The sequence below is a fragment of the Lithobates pipiens genome, unplaced genomic scaffold (genome assembly GCF_037356315.1).
Source record: "Lithobates pipiens isolate NorthernLeopardFrog02 unplaced genomic scaffold, aLitPip1_a1.2 Scaffold_28, whole genome shotgun sequence".
In the NCBI taxonomy this organism is placed as follows: Eukaryota; Metazoa; Chordata; class Amphibia; order Anura; family Ranidae; genus Lithobates; species Lithobates pipiens.
Genome location: NW_027507789.1, coordinates 21,284,723 through 21,298,544, shown reverse-complemented (window position 1 = coordinate 21,298,544; position 13,822 = coordinate 21,284,723). Strand labels below are relative to the sequence as shown.

Here is a 13,822-nt window from a genome sequence, read left to right as displayed (position 1 = left end):
CTCCCAACCCCAATCTGTTATCTATTACTCTGCCCACTTTTAGGCAATCCCTGAAAACTCATCTCTTCAGAGAGGCCTATCCTGCCTTCAGCTAACTGAATCTTCTACATCAGTTCATCACTCACAGCTACTGACTTTTTTGTTTCACCAGCCCCTCCCTATTAGATTGTAAGCTCCCAAAAACAGGGTCATTCTAACCCTCTTGTATTGTTGGTGTACTGTCTTCCCTTTTTATATTGTAAAGAGCTGCGTAAACTTGCTGCTACGTAAATTCTGTAGCATAATAATGTCATGTGTTTCATCATGCGTTGTGCAACACTACTTGCATCTGTTGAAGAAAAACCCAACCCTTCCCTGAGATCTTGGTTAGAAGCTTGATGATGTCCGGCACTACCCGCATGTACAAAGCATAACAATACTGCGAAATTTCACAGTTGAGATGGCAAGATTTCCCTGAAGGAAATGGTGACATTGCCTTTCCAAGAGACATCTATGTGCCTGGGGCCTGTCGTCACTGTCTTTAGGGAAGCCAGAAAGTGGAGGAGAAAAAAGTAAACCTGAAAAAAAAATTATATAATATTTTTACATACATCCTCGATCGCTCGGGCACGCTTAGAACCTGGAGCTGTGTTTGTAAACACAGTTTCCGGGTCTCTGAGCAGTGAACTGGCAGTCTGTTCATACAGAGTATGAAAAGCGATCTGTTAGTTTCCCTGCACAGTCGCCTCCCCCCCTTCAGTTAGAACACTCGCTAGGACACATATTAACCCCTTCACTGCCAGTGACATCTTACAGTAATCAATGCAATTTTAATCGCAGTGATCGCTGTATTAATGACAATGGTCCCAAAAATGTGTCATAAAAATCGCTGATCCCCACCATTACTAGTAAAGAATAAAAATGCCATAAAATTATCCCCTATTTTGTAGACGCTATAACTTTTGCACAAACCAATGAATATATGCTTATTGCGATTATTTTATTTTTTGGGGTGGATATTTTATTATAGTAAAAAATAATGCGTTTTTATTTTTTTATTCTCTTTTCTGCTATAAGACACATTGAGTAAAAGAAATGTTCAAATTTCTTCAGTTTAGGCCAATATGTATTCTGCTAAGTTTTTGGTTAAAAAAAAAATAATAATAATAAAAAAAAAAAAATCCCAGTAAGCATATATTGATTGGCTTGCACAAAAGTTATAACCTCTACAAACTGTGGGATAGATTTATGAAATTTTTACTAGTAATGGCGGAAATCAGTGATTTTATAGTGGGATTGCGGCAAACGAACCGGACACTAAGTGAAACTTTTGACACTTTTTTTGGGGACCAGTGTAATTTATTAGTGATCAATGCTTAATAATATGCACTGTAACTGTACTAATGACACGGGAAGGGATTAACATCAGGGGCAATCAAAGGATTAAATGTGTCCCTAGGGCAGTGATGGCGAACCTTGGCACTCCAGATGTTTTGGAACTACATTTCCCATGATGCTGATGCACTCTGCAGTGTAGATGAGCATCATGGGAAATGTAGTTCCATAACATCTGGGGTGCCAAGGTTCGCCATCACTGCCCTAGGGAGTGCTTTCTAATGGGGGCGTGCTTGTACTTTGGGAAGTTCCTGTCTTCTGTCGCAGAACGGCGATCTGCCTTGTTTACTTAGGCAGACCACTGTTCTGTCTGCCTCGGGAATGATCATCGGGTCCGTCGGACCTGCCGATTGGCACCTGGTTGCCGGGCAGAGCGCGTGTGCGCCCCAGACCAGGAACGGCGAAATCGCGTACCTGTACCACAGAGGCCGCCATTTTTGTGTTTATTGGCAGGAGAGTAAAAGTAATGTCATCTTCTTTAGTCTTACATTTTCCTTTTTTTTCTTTTTCCATGTAAGAACAATCTCGCAGAGATGATCTGGAGTCTCTCGGCTACGTGCTGATGTATTTCAACCTGGGCTCCCTGCCATGGCAAGGACTGAAAGCTGCCACCAAGAGGCAGAAATATGAACGCATCAGCGAGAAAAAGATGTCAACGCCCATCGAAGTCTTATGTAAAAGTTACCCTTGTAAGTTTGCCTGGGGAACCAGAATACCTGCTGGTACTTTGCTATTGAAACAAATGAGAAAAAATTTAAAGGTTTTTGTTTTAGGAAATCATTTTGGTATTTAATCTTTTCGTGTGATTAAAGTGTTTTTACCTTCATTAAGGGGAACTCCTCTTTACTCCTTGCCTACTGGGCACTTTTACTCCCTTCTTGCCCAGGCCATTTTTCAGTGCTGTCACATTTTGAATGACAATTGCATGGTGATTTAACACTTTATCCATCAATTTTATTTGGAGACCCAAACAAACGAAAAAAGACCAAATGTTTTGGGGAAATTTTTTATTTTTTTTCTTAGGTTCTGTTCTAAAATTTTCTAAATGAGAAATTTTCCTCTTTCATTGATGGGTAAAGATTGGCAGCATTTGTGGGCGTTGTTGTTTCTGCACTCCTAATCAGATCTGTGCCCCGATTATCAGTGTAGATGTCCCCTGTGTGGATTTGCCGGTTATCCTCTGCTTGCATGCTGTCAGCATAAGGAGATTGCTGATAACCGGCAAATTCTGTTTACGCTGCGATTGGACACAGCTGGTCACATGGTAAAAAAAAATTTTTAAACGCTGTGACTGGCTCTTTACCCCAATCTGTGATCAGCTGTGTCCTAAGGACGTGGTGCTCACAGATCCCTGCCGATGCACGCAGGGGTAGCGTTGGCAGCTTGATCATGGGAGGACACCCATAGACTCCCTCCCCAGCAATGTGAGCCTGCGCTGTAGCAGTCTTTTAGTTATCAGGCAGGGAGTGGTTAAAGTGGTTCTAAAGCCTAAACATTTTTTTTTTTTTTTTTTTTTTTTTTATTACCTTGATTCATTGATTCATTCCCTGCATTAAGGTAAAAATGTTCCAGTAGTGATATCGCCCCCTCACTGCCCCTTATTCTTACGTTAGACCTCACTTAGTCCTCGCTCGATCCAGCACGGCTCCCTTCTCACCCCGCTCTCACAGGCTTTGCTGAGGCAGTGAGAGCCGTTGGCTCCTGCTGCTGTCGGTCAAATCCTGTGACAAGCGAGCAAGGGGCGGGGTCATGCCACACTCTGTGTCAATGGACGTAGGCAGCATTGCTCATGATCGAGCCCACACGTCCGCCCCCATAGGAAGCTGCTTTCTATGGGGGTGCCTAGATAAGAGGAGCCAGAAGAGCTAGTGAGGGGCCCCCGAAAGAAAGGTGCTTGGGGACACTTTGTGCAAATATGTATGTGGCCTGGTGCTGATTGACTAGCAGTCTACATGCAGGTGACAACACTGCTTAGTCCTCTGTAGCGGTGCAGCAGTTTGGGGTGGATATATATATATATATATATATATATATATATAATATTACATATTTCACACATTCTTAAATTGTACTCTATTTCAGTAGTAGGCAGTCCTCACTGCTGAGCAGAATTCAATGCAAGCACCAATCTGTGCAGCATCGCTGTGTGCCCTGGGCATCCTAATTCTACACCTCTAATGGTTGTGTCCTTGATGACCTGGGCTCACAGAAAGTGGGATAAATGTGGTGGTCATTCAAGCCAGAAGAGGCGCAGTACTGGACAAATGGAATAGTGTGTCTGAGGGGGGAGAGCGTCATTGGGTAGTATTGCAAAAAGAGATACATTTTCAATTTCAAGACCTGCTGTGCCATTTTATAAAAAATTGTGTAGTTGGTGCTTTAACATGCACATCAATGTAAAGCGTGTCTGCACTAAAATGTTTTTTTATAAAAAATAAAAAAATTATTTTGTACTTTTTTTTTTTTTTTTTTTTTTCCCCCCCCCTCTTTTAGCGGAGTTTGCCACCTACTTGAACTTCTGTAGGTCTCTACGTTTTGATGACAAGCCAGACTATTCTTACTTGAGGCAGTTGTTCAGGAATCTGTTCCACCGTCAAGGCTTCTCCTACGATTATGTGTTTGACTGGAACATGCTGAAATTTGTGAGTAAATTGCTGGACTGTTAAGTGTTCTGAGTTCTCGTATTTGTGAGGCGGCTTCAATACTTCCCCCGCAGAGCACACTACAGAGCTGGTAGGTAGCACATTGGGTGTAAAGCAAGCTGTAAACACTTGGGACAGTCTCAATGGGAATATTTATGCCCTTAACCTTTTGAGACAGAATCCTTGTTAGAAAGTAAGGTGTGTGTGTATATATATATATATATAATTATTATATATATTTTATTTCTGGCTGCAGTGGGGTGCTAATGAAGCTTGTTTAATTGGGTTGGGTCAGGTTCTTTACATACACACGGTCACGTTGCCCATCAAAGGAATATTTTCAATTAGGAAGTCCTAGGGTGGTATCAAAAAGTTTGGAGACTAGTTTTGTAACATGCCAACAGATGGAAGCACAAGGCTGCACGCACAGTCACCTGGAGCACTGACCTTCATAAGTCGGTGTGCCAAGACATGGTCCTGTGTACATCGAAAGCTGTGCAACTGGTGCTATTGTGACCAGTTGCATTACAATGTCGGCTATTACATCATGGGCAGTAAATTGGAACAGTGAATTTCTCGCCGGAAACATGATCTCGCTTCCGCACCCACCCCACTCGCCAGATTTGACTCCTGCGGACTTCACCCTCTTCCCAAAGATGAAGATCTAGCTCAAATGTCATTGTGACACCATTGCGAAAATCCAGCGAGAATCGCAGAAGGTGCTTGGCGTTCTTAGAAAAGAAAACTTCCAGGACGCATTCCAGAAGTGGTAGGAATGCTGGGAGCGCTCTATTGCTGTGCAAGGGGACTAATTTTAAAGGTGATAAAGTACTTTCTTGTAAACGGAGAAAGTCTCCAAAGAGTTTTGATACCACCTCATACATATAAGCAAATAGAACACCACACAGAAGGGTGGAGGTAGTGCTGTTTTTTTGACCAATGTTTGTTTTTGTTTTTTTTTTGTTTTATTTTCATTCTTTCATTTAGGGAGCAAGCCGCGCTGCCGAAGATGCAGAACGTGAACGGAGAGAGCGGGAAGAGCGTCTAAGACACACAAGGAACCCCGCAGCCCGAGGACTACCCTCCACTGCTTCAGGTAGACTAAGAGGCACCCAGGAAGTCACTCCACCAACTCCTCTCACTCCAACCTCCCACACAGGTATGGTGGGGCCACTGCAATCGCACGGTTTTTCCTGTTTGACTGCTTTTGGGGAAAGTAATGTGTCCTATTCATAACGATCAGTCGAGGTGTGTGGGTTTTTTTTTTTTTTCTCTTCACTTAAACTCTACTTTTTGTTAGGGTTGAAAAGGGGCTTTAATACAGTCTTGTTGCCTCCTCAGGGCTAGGCTGATCAAAGAAAACGCTCAGTGCAGGTGAATGTTAACCAGCTTTCTGTCTGTCTCCCTATTGCAGACAACCTATTTGATCATGTTTGATTAGCTCTGAAAATGTCTACCTGCAAAAGTGTTTCATAAAGCAAGCTCTGTCTTTCTGTCTCTACAGGGCTCTCCCTCTCCCCAGTGGCAAAGCAGCCCTGATTAAATGTCAGGATAGAGCGCAGTTGACACGGTAGGAGAGTCTGTGAAGAAAACACTGCTCTCCTTTTAGCCTGGTCTAAGAAGTAGAAAAAAAATAAAACTCGCAGCTAATGGTTGCTGAAAAGGGCTGGAAGGGTGGAGGCAGGTCCAGTCACCAGAAGGGCTACACCCCCTTCTACTCTCAGGTTCAAGTAAACTTGTACAGAGTCATCTGTGTTCCCTTAACCACTTGCCGACCAGCCGCCTTCGTTATAATCTACAGGTCCGCACGATCCCACGGACCATCGTAGCTATACGTCAGTCCCTTCAAGCGGTAGAGCAGGTGTGAGTGGGGGTGCCAATGCTCGTGAACGCCAGCCACAAGCGATCGTGGGCACGAGAGGCAGAATAGGGACGTGTGTGTAAACACACGTTCCAGTTCTGTGAGAAGAGAGAGAGATTGTGAGTTCCTACGAGCTGGGAAACCACAATCTCTCATCGCCTATAGTCAGTCCCATCACCCACAGTTAGAACACACACTTAGGGAACACAACCCATTGATCGCCCCCTAGTGTTAACCCCTTCCCAGCCAGAGACATTTATACAGTAATCGGTGCATTTTTATAGCACTGAATACTGTATAATTGTCATTCGACCCAAAAATCTGTCAAGTGTCCGATGTGTCCTCCATAGTGTCGCAGTCTCGATAAAAATTGAAGATCGCCCGCTATTACTAGTAAAAAAATAATAATAATAAAAATGCCATAAAGCTATCCCCTATTTTGTAGACTCTATAACTTTTGTGCAAACAAATCAATATACGCTTTTTGGGATTTTTTTGGGTTAAAAAATTAGAATACATATCGTCCTAAACTGAGGGAAAAAAATTTTTTTTTTTTTAAATTGGGGCTATTTATTACAGCAAAACGTACAAAATATTATGGTGGTTTTTTTTTTTCTCAAAAAATAAAAACCACAGAGATGATCAAATACCACCAAAAGAGAGCTCTATTTGTGGGAAAAAAAGGTTGTCCATTTTGTTTGGTTACGGCGTCGCACAACCGTGCAATTGTCAGGTAAAGCGGCGCAGTGCGGAATCGCAAAAAGTGGCCTGGTCACTGGGCAGCCAATTCTTCCAGGGCTAAAGTGGTCAATGGGACCAACTTCCTGTAAAGCACCATGCTATTGTTGACCTATCAGAATTCTATCCTCCTACCCAGTGGGTTTGGCTCTCCAGATTTCTAGATTTAAGTGCACCTCAAGTCAAAAACATCAATGTTTTCTTATGTGGGTTATATCTAGAAATGTTAAGGTGGGTTTTCAGTAATTTTTTTTTTTTTTTTTTTTTTTTTTTAATTAAGTCAACAGCAACAGATACTGTAACTGCTGACTTTTTTAAATAAAAGGACACTTGCCTGTCCAATGAATCCAGCATTGTCATCACCCAGGTCAGTTCTATACCAGTCTTCGTGTCCCTGGCTCCGGCATGTTTATTGTGGGGCTTCACAGCTGGCTTTGTTGTGTAAATGGTCCTTCAGGTTCCTGGAACCTCTGTTCCCAGGAGGTTGTGGAAGGGGGTAGACATTTGGTGCAATCGTCTAGGCCAGTGATGGTGCACCTTGGCACCCCAGATGTTTTGAAACTACATTTCCAATGATGCTCAGCTACACTGCAGAGTCCCATTGCATGGGAAATATAGCTCCAAAACATCTGGCGTGCCAAGGTCCACCATCACTGGTCTAGCTGATTCCAGGGAAAGTGGGACTGGGTACCTGACAAAACTAGGTACTCGCTCCCCAAAAATTTCTAAAACTGTTAGAGGAGGTGGGGAGGAGGACATAAAAACTTCAACTGTAAATAAGCGGTACCCTGAAACACCTTTTTGCCTGAAATTTCTCCTGAACATTAGCTGGGTACTCCTCTGTCATGAGCCCTTATAAACTATATCTTCAGTGAGGTAATCTGTGACGCTGCTGCTCCTGACTGCTAGTTCCACAAGATCTGGAGTGAGATTTGGTGTCACTACTGTGCTGCTTACTGTTCTCCTTGCTGGAGAGAAGGCTGCCGTGCAGGATCTCCTTCATTCATTGGATCCGTGATTTTGGCACTACTCCTGCTGCTAAATATTGCTCATTATGCAACCAGTCCATTCCCCAGGAGGAAGCTAATCTTTGTTTCTGTACTAAGATGGCCACCTCCATACAGACCATGCAAAAAAAAGGTATGGTATGTCGGTAATGGTAAAAAGGTCAGAGGTTCTCTGCCTGCCTCCTTTTTGCCACAGCTGATATAGTTAAGACCATCTTTAAAGGATAATTATGGTCAAAGCTACTCTGGCTCTGCTTTTCCTATGGATTGTTCTGCACGCCTGTGACCCGTTTTAAGCCAACAGCCTAGTCCACTGTTGGTTGAAGCAACTAAGCCGATCCAGGCTCTGGAGAGATCCCAACTTTTAAGTCTGAATCCACCCAGATGCCTGGACCAGTAGCTGGCTCAGCCTCTCGACGAGCTGCTGAGAGCCTGAGCCAGTCACTTCCGCCTCCTTCACAGGACGCTCTAGTGAGTGTGGGAGGGACAGGGCAGAGAGCTGGTGACCGACAGTCACAGGCTTTCTGCTCACTGAAGACCGAAAACTGAGAGATCAGCAGTCTTTGATCGCTCAGTTCTCTGTCTTGGAGGTGGCGGGACAAATGTAGCATTCAACTAGGGTAGTAAAAAAAAAATGGGTGTATCTTTACCTCCTGAACTTCTCTTTTTAATGTTACTTCCGTCGGCAGTATAGCTATATATAGCACTGTAGTAAAATGTGGACCTTGGTAAGATCTTTTAGATTGAAGTTCATTTGGCCTGCCTCTTAAAATCTGTTACAGCAAACACTTCACCACGACCCGTTTCTGGCATGGAGCGCGAGCGCAAAGTCAGCATGAGATTACATCGTGGCGCTCCTGTTAACGTGTCGTCCTCTGATCTTACCGGCAGACAAGATACCTCCCGCATGTCAACCTCACAGGTACAGCCTGAGATCCTCCGGGGCTTGGCGGGGAAATAACTTGCTTACGCTTCTAAGCTTGCCGCCAGCAATGCTGTCCTCCTCCTCCTTAATTTTATTTCCAGGGGTTGTTCAAAAGGGTGCTGTATAACTACTGTGGGTAGTCTCTCTCCATCTTTGTGCATAGTTATATCCGTTCATGGGAGGAGCAAATGAGGTCATCAAAAGTCAAAGACTCTCCTGCAAACCAGGGCACAACCTTTTTTTCCTGTGCTGGTTTTGTGATATGCAGCTTATCATGAAGTCATCACCTTTTTATAAGAGCACATTGAGGCTTTTCTTTTTTGGAAAATCAGGAGCTGTTCCCCCCCCCCCCCCCCCCATTTAAGAAAAAAAAAAAAATTTCCCTATGCAAGTCAGAGAGTGAAAGATGAAGCCTGATTGGTTTTTGGTTGTCATTTTGTTTAATTTAATTTTTTTTTTCTTTGCTGCATTCAAATCTAAAAAAAAAAAAAAAACCCAGTCTGCCTGAACATGAATATTTCATTCTCAGCCACTCCCATGAAAGCCATGGACAGCACTGCCTTGCATACCAAATGACAGTATGTGTCTAGTATAAGCGCATGGGGATGCAAATAGTAATGCTTCAGACTTTGTACATGGGAACATCAAACAGCATTGCTTATGAAGAGGTTTTCCAGGAAATGGTAAACGTACAGACCATTGATCATCAGGCAATTAAACCATCTTTGTAATGAAACATTATGGTACAAATGTGCCTATAGTGGGGAAAGTGCTTATTAGACACCCTCAGCCTCTTAGCCCTTGTACACACAGTCGGAGAATCCGTCGGAATGTGTCCTATCGGACCGTGTTGTCGGATAATCCGACTGTGTGTGGTCTGCATCGGACTGATCCCGTCAGAATATCCGTCGGACCCAATTTTCCAACATGTTGGAAATATTTTCGGACAAACTGGTCCGATCGGACATACTCCGATCATGTGTAGAGAATTCCGATCGGACAAAGTGCCACGCATGCTTAGATCAAATTCCTACACCAAAGCTATTGGCTACTAGCCTGAACGTAGTCCCGTCGTAACGAAATAACGTCATCACGTTATGTACAATCGGATTTTCCAACAACTTGGTCCGACCGTGTGTATGCAACAGTTTCGGACACAATCCAACGGATTTGGTTGGCAGAATGTCTGACCGTGTGTACAGGGGCTTAGACTGGGCTGGGGTTTTCTCAGTTGACAGCCCCCCCTAATACCAACCCCCCGCAACCCCCTTTCAACTTGGGTTTTTGAGCATCTGGCTTGATTGGGAAGGACATCAGGGTTATAGTACTTTGTTGGAACCTTTTTTATATAGAATGCCTTAGTCTATTTTCCCTTTTTAGTTTTACATATGCCATATCCCCCCCCGTCCATTGTTTGTCGGGCTCTGTATTCCTTTTAATCTGAATATATATGATATTCCATACCCTGCCTCTCTTGTCCGCCTTGCACTAAATATCATCATGGCAAGGTTTATATTTGGGCGCTAAATCTCTTGGATAACCTATGCATGCTGTGAATTGACACTGCTTTACTTGGCAAAGTGTCTTTCATCCCTCGTCCATAGACTCTGCATTGGTTTCTTCCTCCCCCTGCTCTATAGTTTGCTTAAGCAGTGTACAAGAGCGAAGGCACAACATAAGCTCCCCAACCTCACTTAGGTGGAAAAATGGTTACCTCTTTACTGGGAAACCTTTAACGTATAGGATTCCAGCTAAAGCCCAATAGTCTTAAAAATGCACGACCTCCGACACCTATACTAACCTGTGTAAAAAAGATAGATATACTGGCCTATTTTCAGACTGGTCTGGTCACACGTGATCCAGCTCTCCTGTGTTTGCCAGTGGCAACTGCAAGGGAGAAGAGGGACCACCGACAACACTGCTGCACCATGGGAGCCTGGGGGTCACATAATCGCTCTCGGCTTTCACAGCTGTTTTCAGGCTCGCTCTCCATCCCCACACACAGGGGATCATGTGACTGGAGCAAGCTGAAAATCTGTAAATATCTACAGCCCTATTTTTATTTTTTACACAGGTGTTGGGTGTATAGGTGTTGGGAAGTGGAGGGAGCAATTTAAGACAAGTTAGGATTTAGCTGGAATTCTAATTTAAAGATGTCTGGTGCAAGCATAGCCTATATCCATTCAGTTGTTATGCAGCTGGAAGCCCCAGTGTGTCCTGTGTTATGTGACATGCTGGAACTTGTAGTCCTTTGACAACTGAGGAGTATTTTATAAACTGTTTCCAAATTATTTGCATCCCCAGTGAGTGCATGTGACACAGCAGATTATTCTTCATTGGGTAGATCTTAGAGTGCGAGAATCTGAGGGTGTGGGCTTGGGTACATGGTGTGGTGACATGAGAGCATGCTATGGGAGGCTGGGGTAGGGATACGTTGCTATCTGACGGGATCTCCTGAGGAACTCCATTCACACACATTATCTTATCATTGTAAACACATGGAGTCCCTCAGAGATCCTCCAATTCTCAGCCACAGCTTCACACTTCCTTCTGGCTGGCGCTCTGTGGGTGTATGCTAACACACAAAGCCAATGTACATTTTGCTCACAGTAAACTGCTGGGTTGTTGGGACAGTGACAAGCAGCTGTCTTTTCCCCACCTCAGAATAGCATTCCTTTCGAACATCATGGCAAGTAGCTGCTCGCCCCATTCTCGGCTGAAGGCAGCACTGGGTGAGTCTTGTTTAGAAAGCATCCCTATGAACTGCAGCCATTTTTACCTTTTTAAATTATACACATTTATGTCCAGTGATACGTTTTCAAAAATGTTCACTTTAAAGGATATATAAACCTAAGAACAAAATATGTGGCAGCTTACCAGTCCTTGGTGTGAACTAATCGATGACCTGAAGGGTTGCTCCATCCTTGCTATACATATTTCGGATGGACAAATCTGCGGCATGTAGTATTTAGGGATGCACCGATGCACTTTTTTTATTTATTTATTTTTTTACTCCTCGTATCTTTTATTTTTATTTTTATTTTTTTAAGTACTCGCCGATGCCAATTACTGATACCTACTGCAACTGTTTTGTTTTCATGTCGGTCTGTCAGCAATGGTACCAAACATTGAAAAGTTATTTGCAAATGAAATAGATATTTTTTATTTATTTTTTTAGCGCTTTTTCAATGTGAAATGTGTAAATGATTATATATATATATATATATATATATATATATATATATATATATATATATATATATATATATATATATATATATATATATATATAATGTATATGTATGTATGTGTGTGTGTGTGTATATATATATATATATATATATATATATATATATATATATATATTATATGTGTATGTATATATATATATATATATATACACATACATATACACACACGTGTGTAAAAATATAAAAATTTTGTGTGTGTGTATATATATGTATATATAATAGTGTGTGTGTGTATGTATGTATGTGTGTGTGTGTGTGTGTGTGTATATATATATATATATATATAATGTGTGTATGTATATGTGTATATATATATATATATAAAATGTATGTGTGTAAAAATATTCACTAACCAAGCAAACAAGGTTTTTTAATTGCTTATAGTTTTTATAAAATAGATGTGAACAAAAAAAGGAAAATAATTAAATGGAAGAGAATAGGGAGTTAGAGTAAATTAAGGGTTAATAAGGGGTTAAACAGAGGAACATTTGTTCATCCCTTTGATCTGCAGGTGAAGAAACTAGGGTTACACGATACTGAGTATTTTCACAAGTATCGGTACTCGTGCAAATGCACCGATACCTGAAACAGATACTTTCAGGCTCTGTTCTTTGAGCTGGCAGTGGGTCTACCCTGTGTTAAAGGATTCCGGTAATTGGAGCTGTCAAAAAAAAGCATCCGGCAATGTTTATTAACATTGCTCAGCCCTGAAGCACTAAAGTAAAAAAAAAACATTGTTTCTTTTTGTATATTTTTGTTTCTTCATCTGCAGATCAAAGAGATTAACAAATGTTCCTCAGTTTAACCCGTTAAAGTGGATGTAAACTACTTTCTAAACTACTGCAATATTGGTTATCTAGAAGGATATTCATGCCTCCTGTATGCATACTTATCTGTCAAATGTCTCCCCTCTGTCTGTCTGCTATGAGACCCGAAAAACTGCAGATTTTGTGGGTGGGTCTGTTGCCCGGAGCTCAGTGGGTGGAGTCGTGATGTCAGTAGACTCCCCGCCCACCTCTAAACTCCCCTTATCAACATGCATTTTCTCCTGTGTATTTCTTACACTGAACTTCTGCTATGATCACTAACATCCAGTCGAAACCCAGAAAAGTCCCCACATGACTTCAGCATGCCAAATTATGCTGAGGTGTGGAACAGCCAATCCTTGCAGAGCTGCTGAAGAAAGGAGTGGGGGTTGGAAATTAAAAAAATGTCTTAGGTTAGTGCACGAAATATGTAAATTACCTGTCAATCACAGCAAGGGGGAAGAACTGACAAAGATTTCAGTTTGTCTGTTTTTATTTCACTGATAAAAGATATGAGGATTGCTCAGAGCTGGATTAACTTTGTGGCAAGACTGGGCACAGCTGATCTGAAATCCCATACTGTATATTGTGCCAGACAAAAAAACATTTTGTGTTTACATCCACTTTAATAACCCCTAATTTACTCTAATCAGCCTTAACTCCCTATTCTCCTCCATTTAATTATTATTTTCCTGCTTTTTTTTTTTTTTTTGGTTTGCTTTGTTAGTGAATATTTTTACACATATATATTTGCACATTTTACATTGAAAAAGCGCTAAATTAAAAAAAAAAAAATCCAGTTTAATTTGTAAATAACTTTTTCAATGCTTTGTACCATTGTTGACAGCTGAAGTTAAAACAAAGCAGTTGCGGTAGGTATCGGTAATTGGTATCGGCGGGTAAAAAAAAAAAAAGTATTGGTACTTGTACTCATTGTAAAAAAAAAAAAAAAATAAAAAAAAATAAATGATATTGGTGCATCCCTAGAAGAAACAGATTCAAAAAGATATACAAGGTTTATTTTTATTTTAGTGTTTCAGCGGCTGAGCGATGTTTTTATAAACATTGCCGGCTGCTTCTTTTTTTTTTTCTTTTTTGACAGCTTTAATTACCGGACTTCTTTAACACTTGTCAACAGGGGAGAACCCACTGCCAGCTCAAAGAACCGAGCCTGTAAGTATCGGTTTCAGGTATCGGTGCATTTGCACGAGTACCGAT

The 13,822-nt window shown here is 41.8% G+C and overlaps 1 protein-coding gene across 3 annotated transcripts in view; it reads left to right on the top strand.

The window, feature by feature from the left end:
* Positions 1-13,822, top strand: part of CSNK1D (casein kinase 1 delta) — a 57,111-nt gene that overhangs the window by 31,651 nt on the left and 11,638 nt on the right. The window contains exons 5-9 of one of the 3 annotated variants that reach the window (XM_077458886.1): positions 1,893-2,063; positions 3,868-4,016; positions 5,004-5,175; positions 8,405-8,544; positions 11,212-11,279. In XM_077458886.1, coding sequence (XP_077315012.1) covers positions 1,893-2,063; positions 3,868-4,016; positions 5,004-5,175; positions 8,405-8,544; positions 11,212-11,244 — 665 coding nt within the window. In that variant the 3' untranslated portion in view covers positions 11,245-11,279. The remainder of the gene's footprint in view (positions 1-1,892; positions 2,064-3,867; positions 4,017-5,003; positions 5,176-8,404; positions 8,545-11,211; positions 11,280-13,822) is intronic. The other 2 variants (XM_077458885.1, XM_077458887.1) reach the window with 2 other exon arrangements.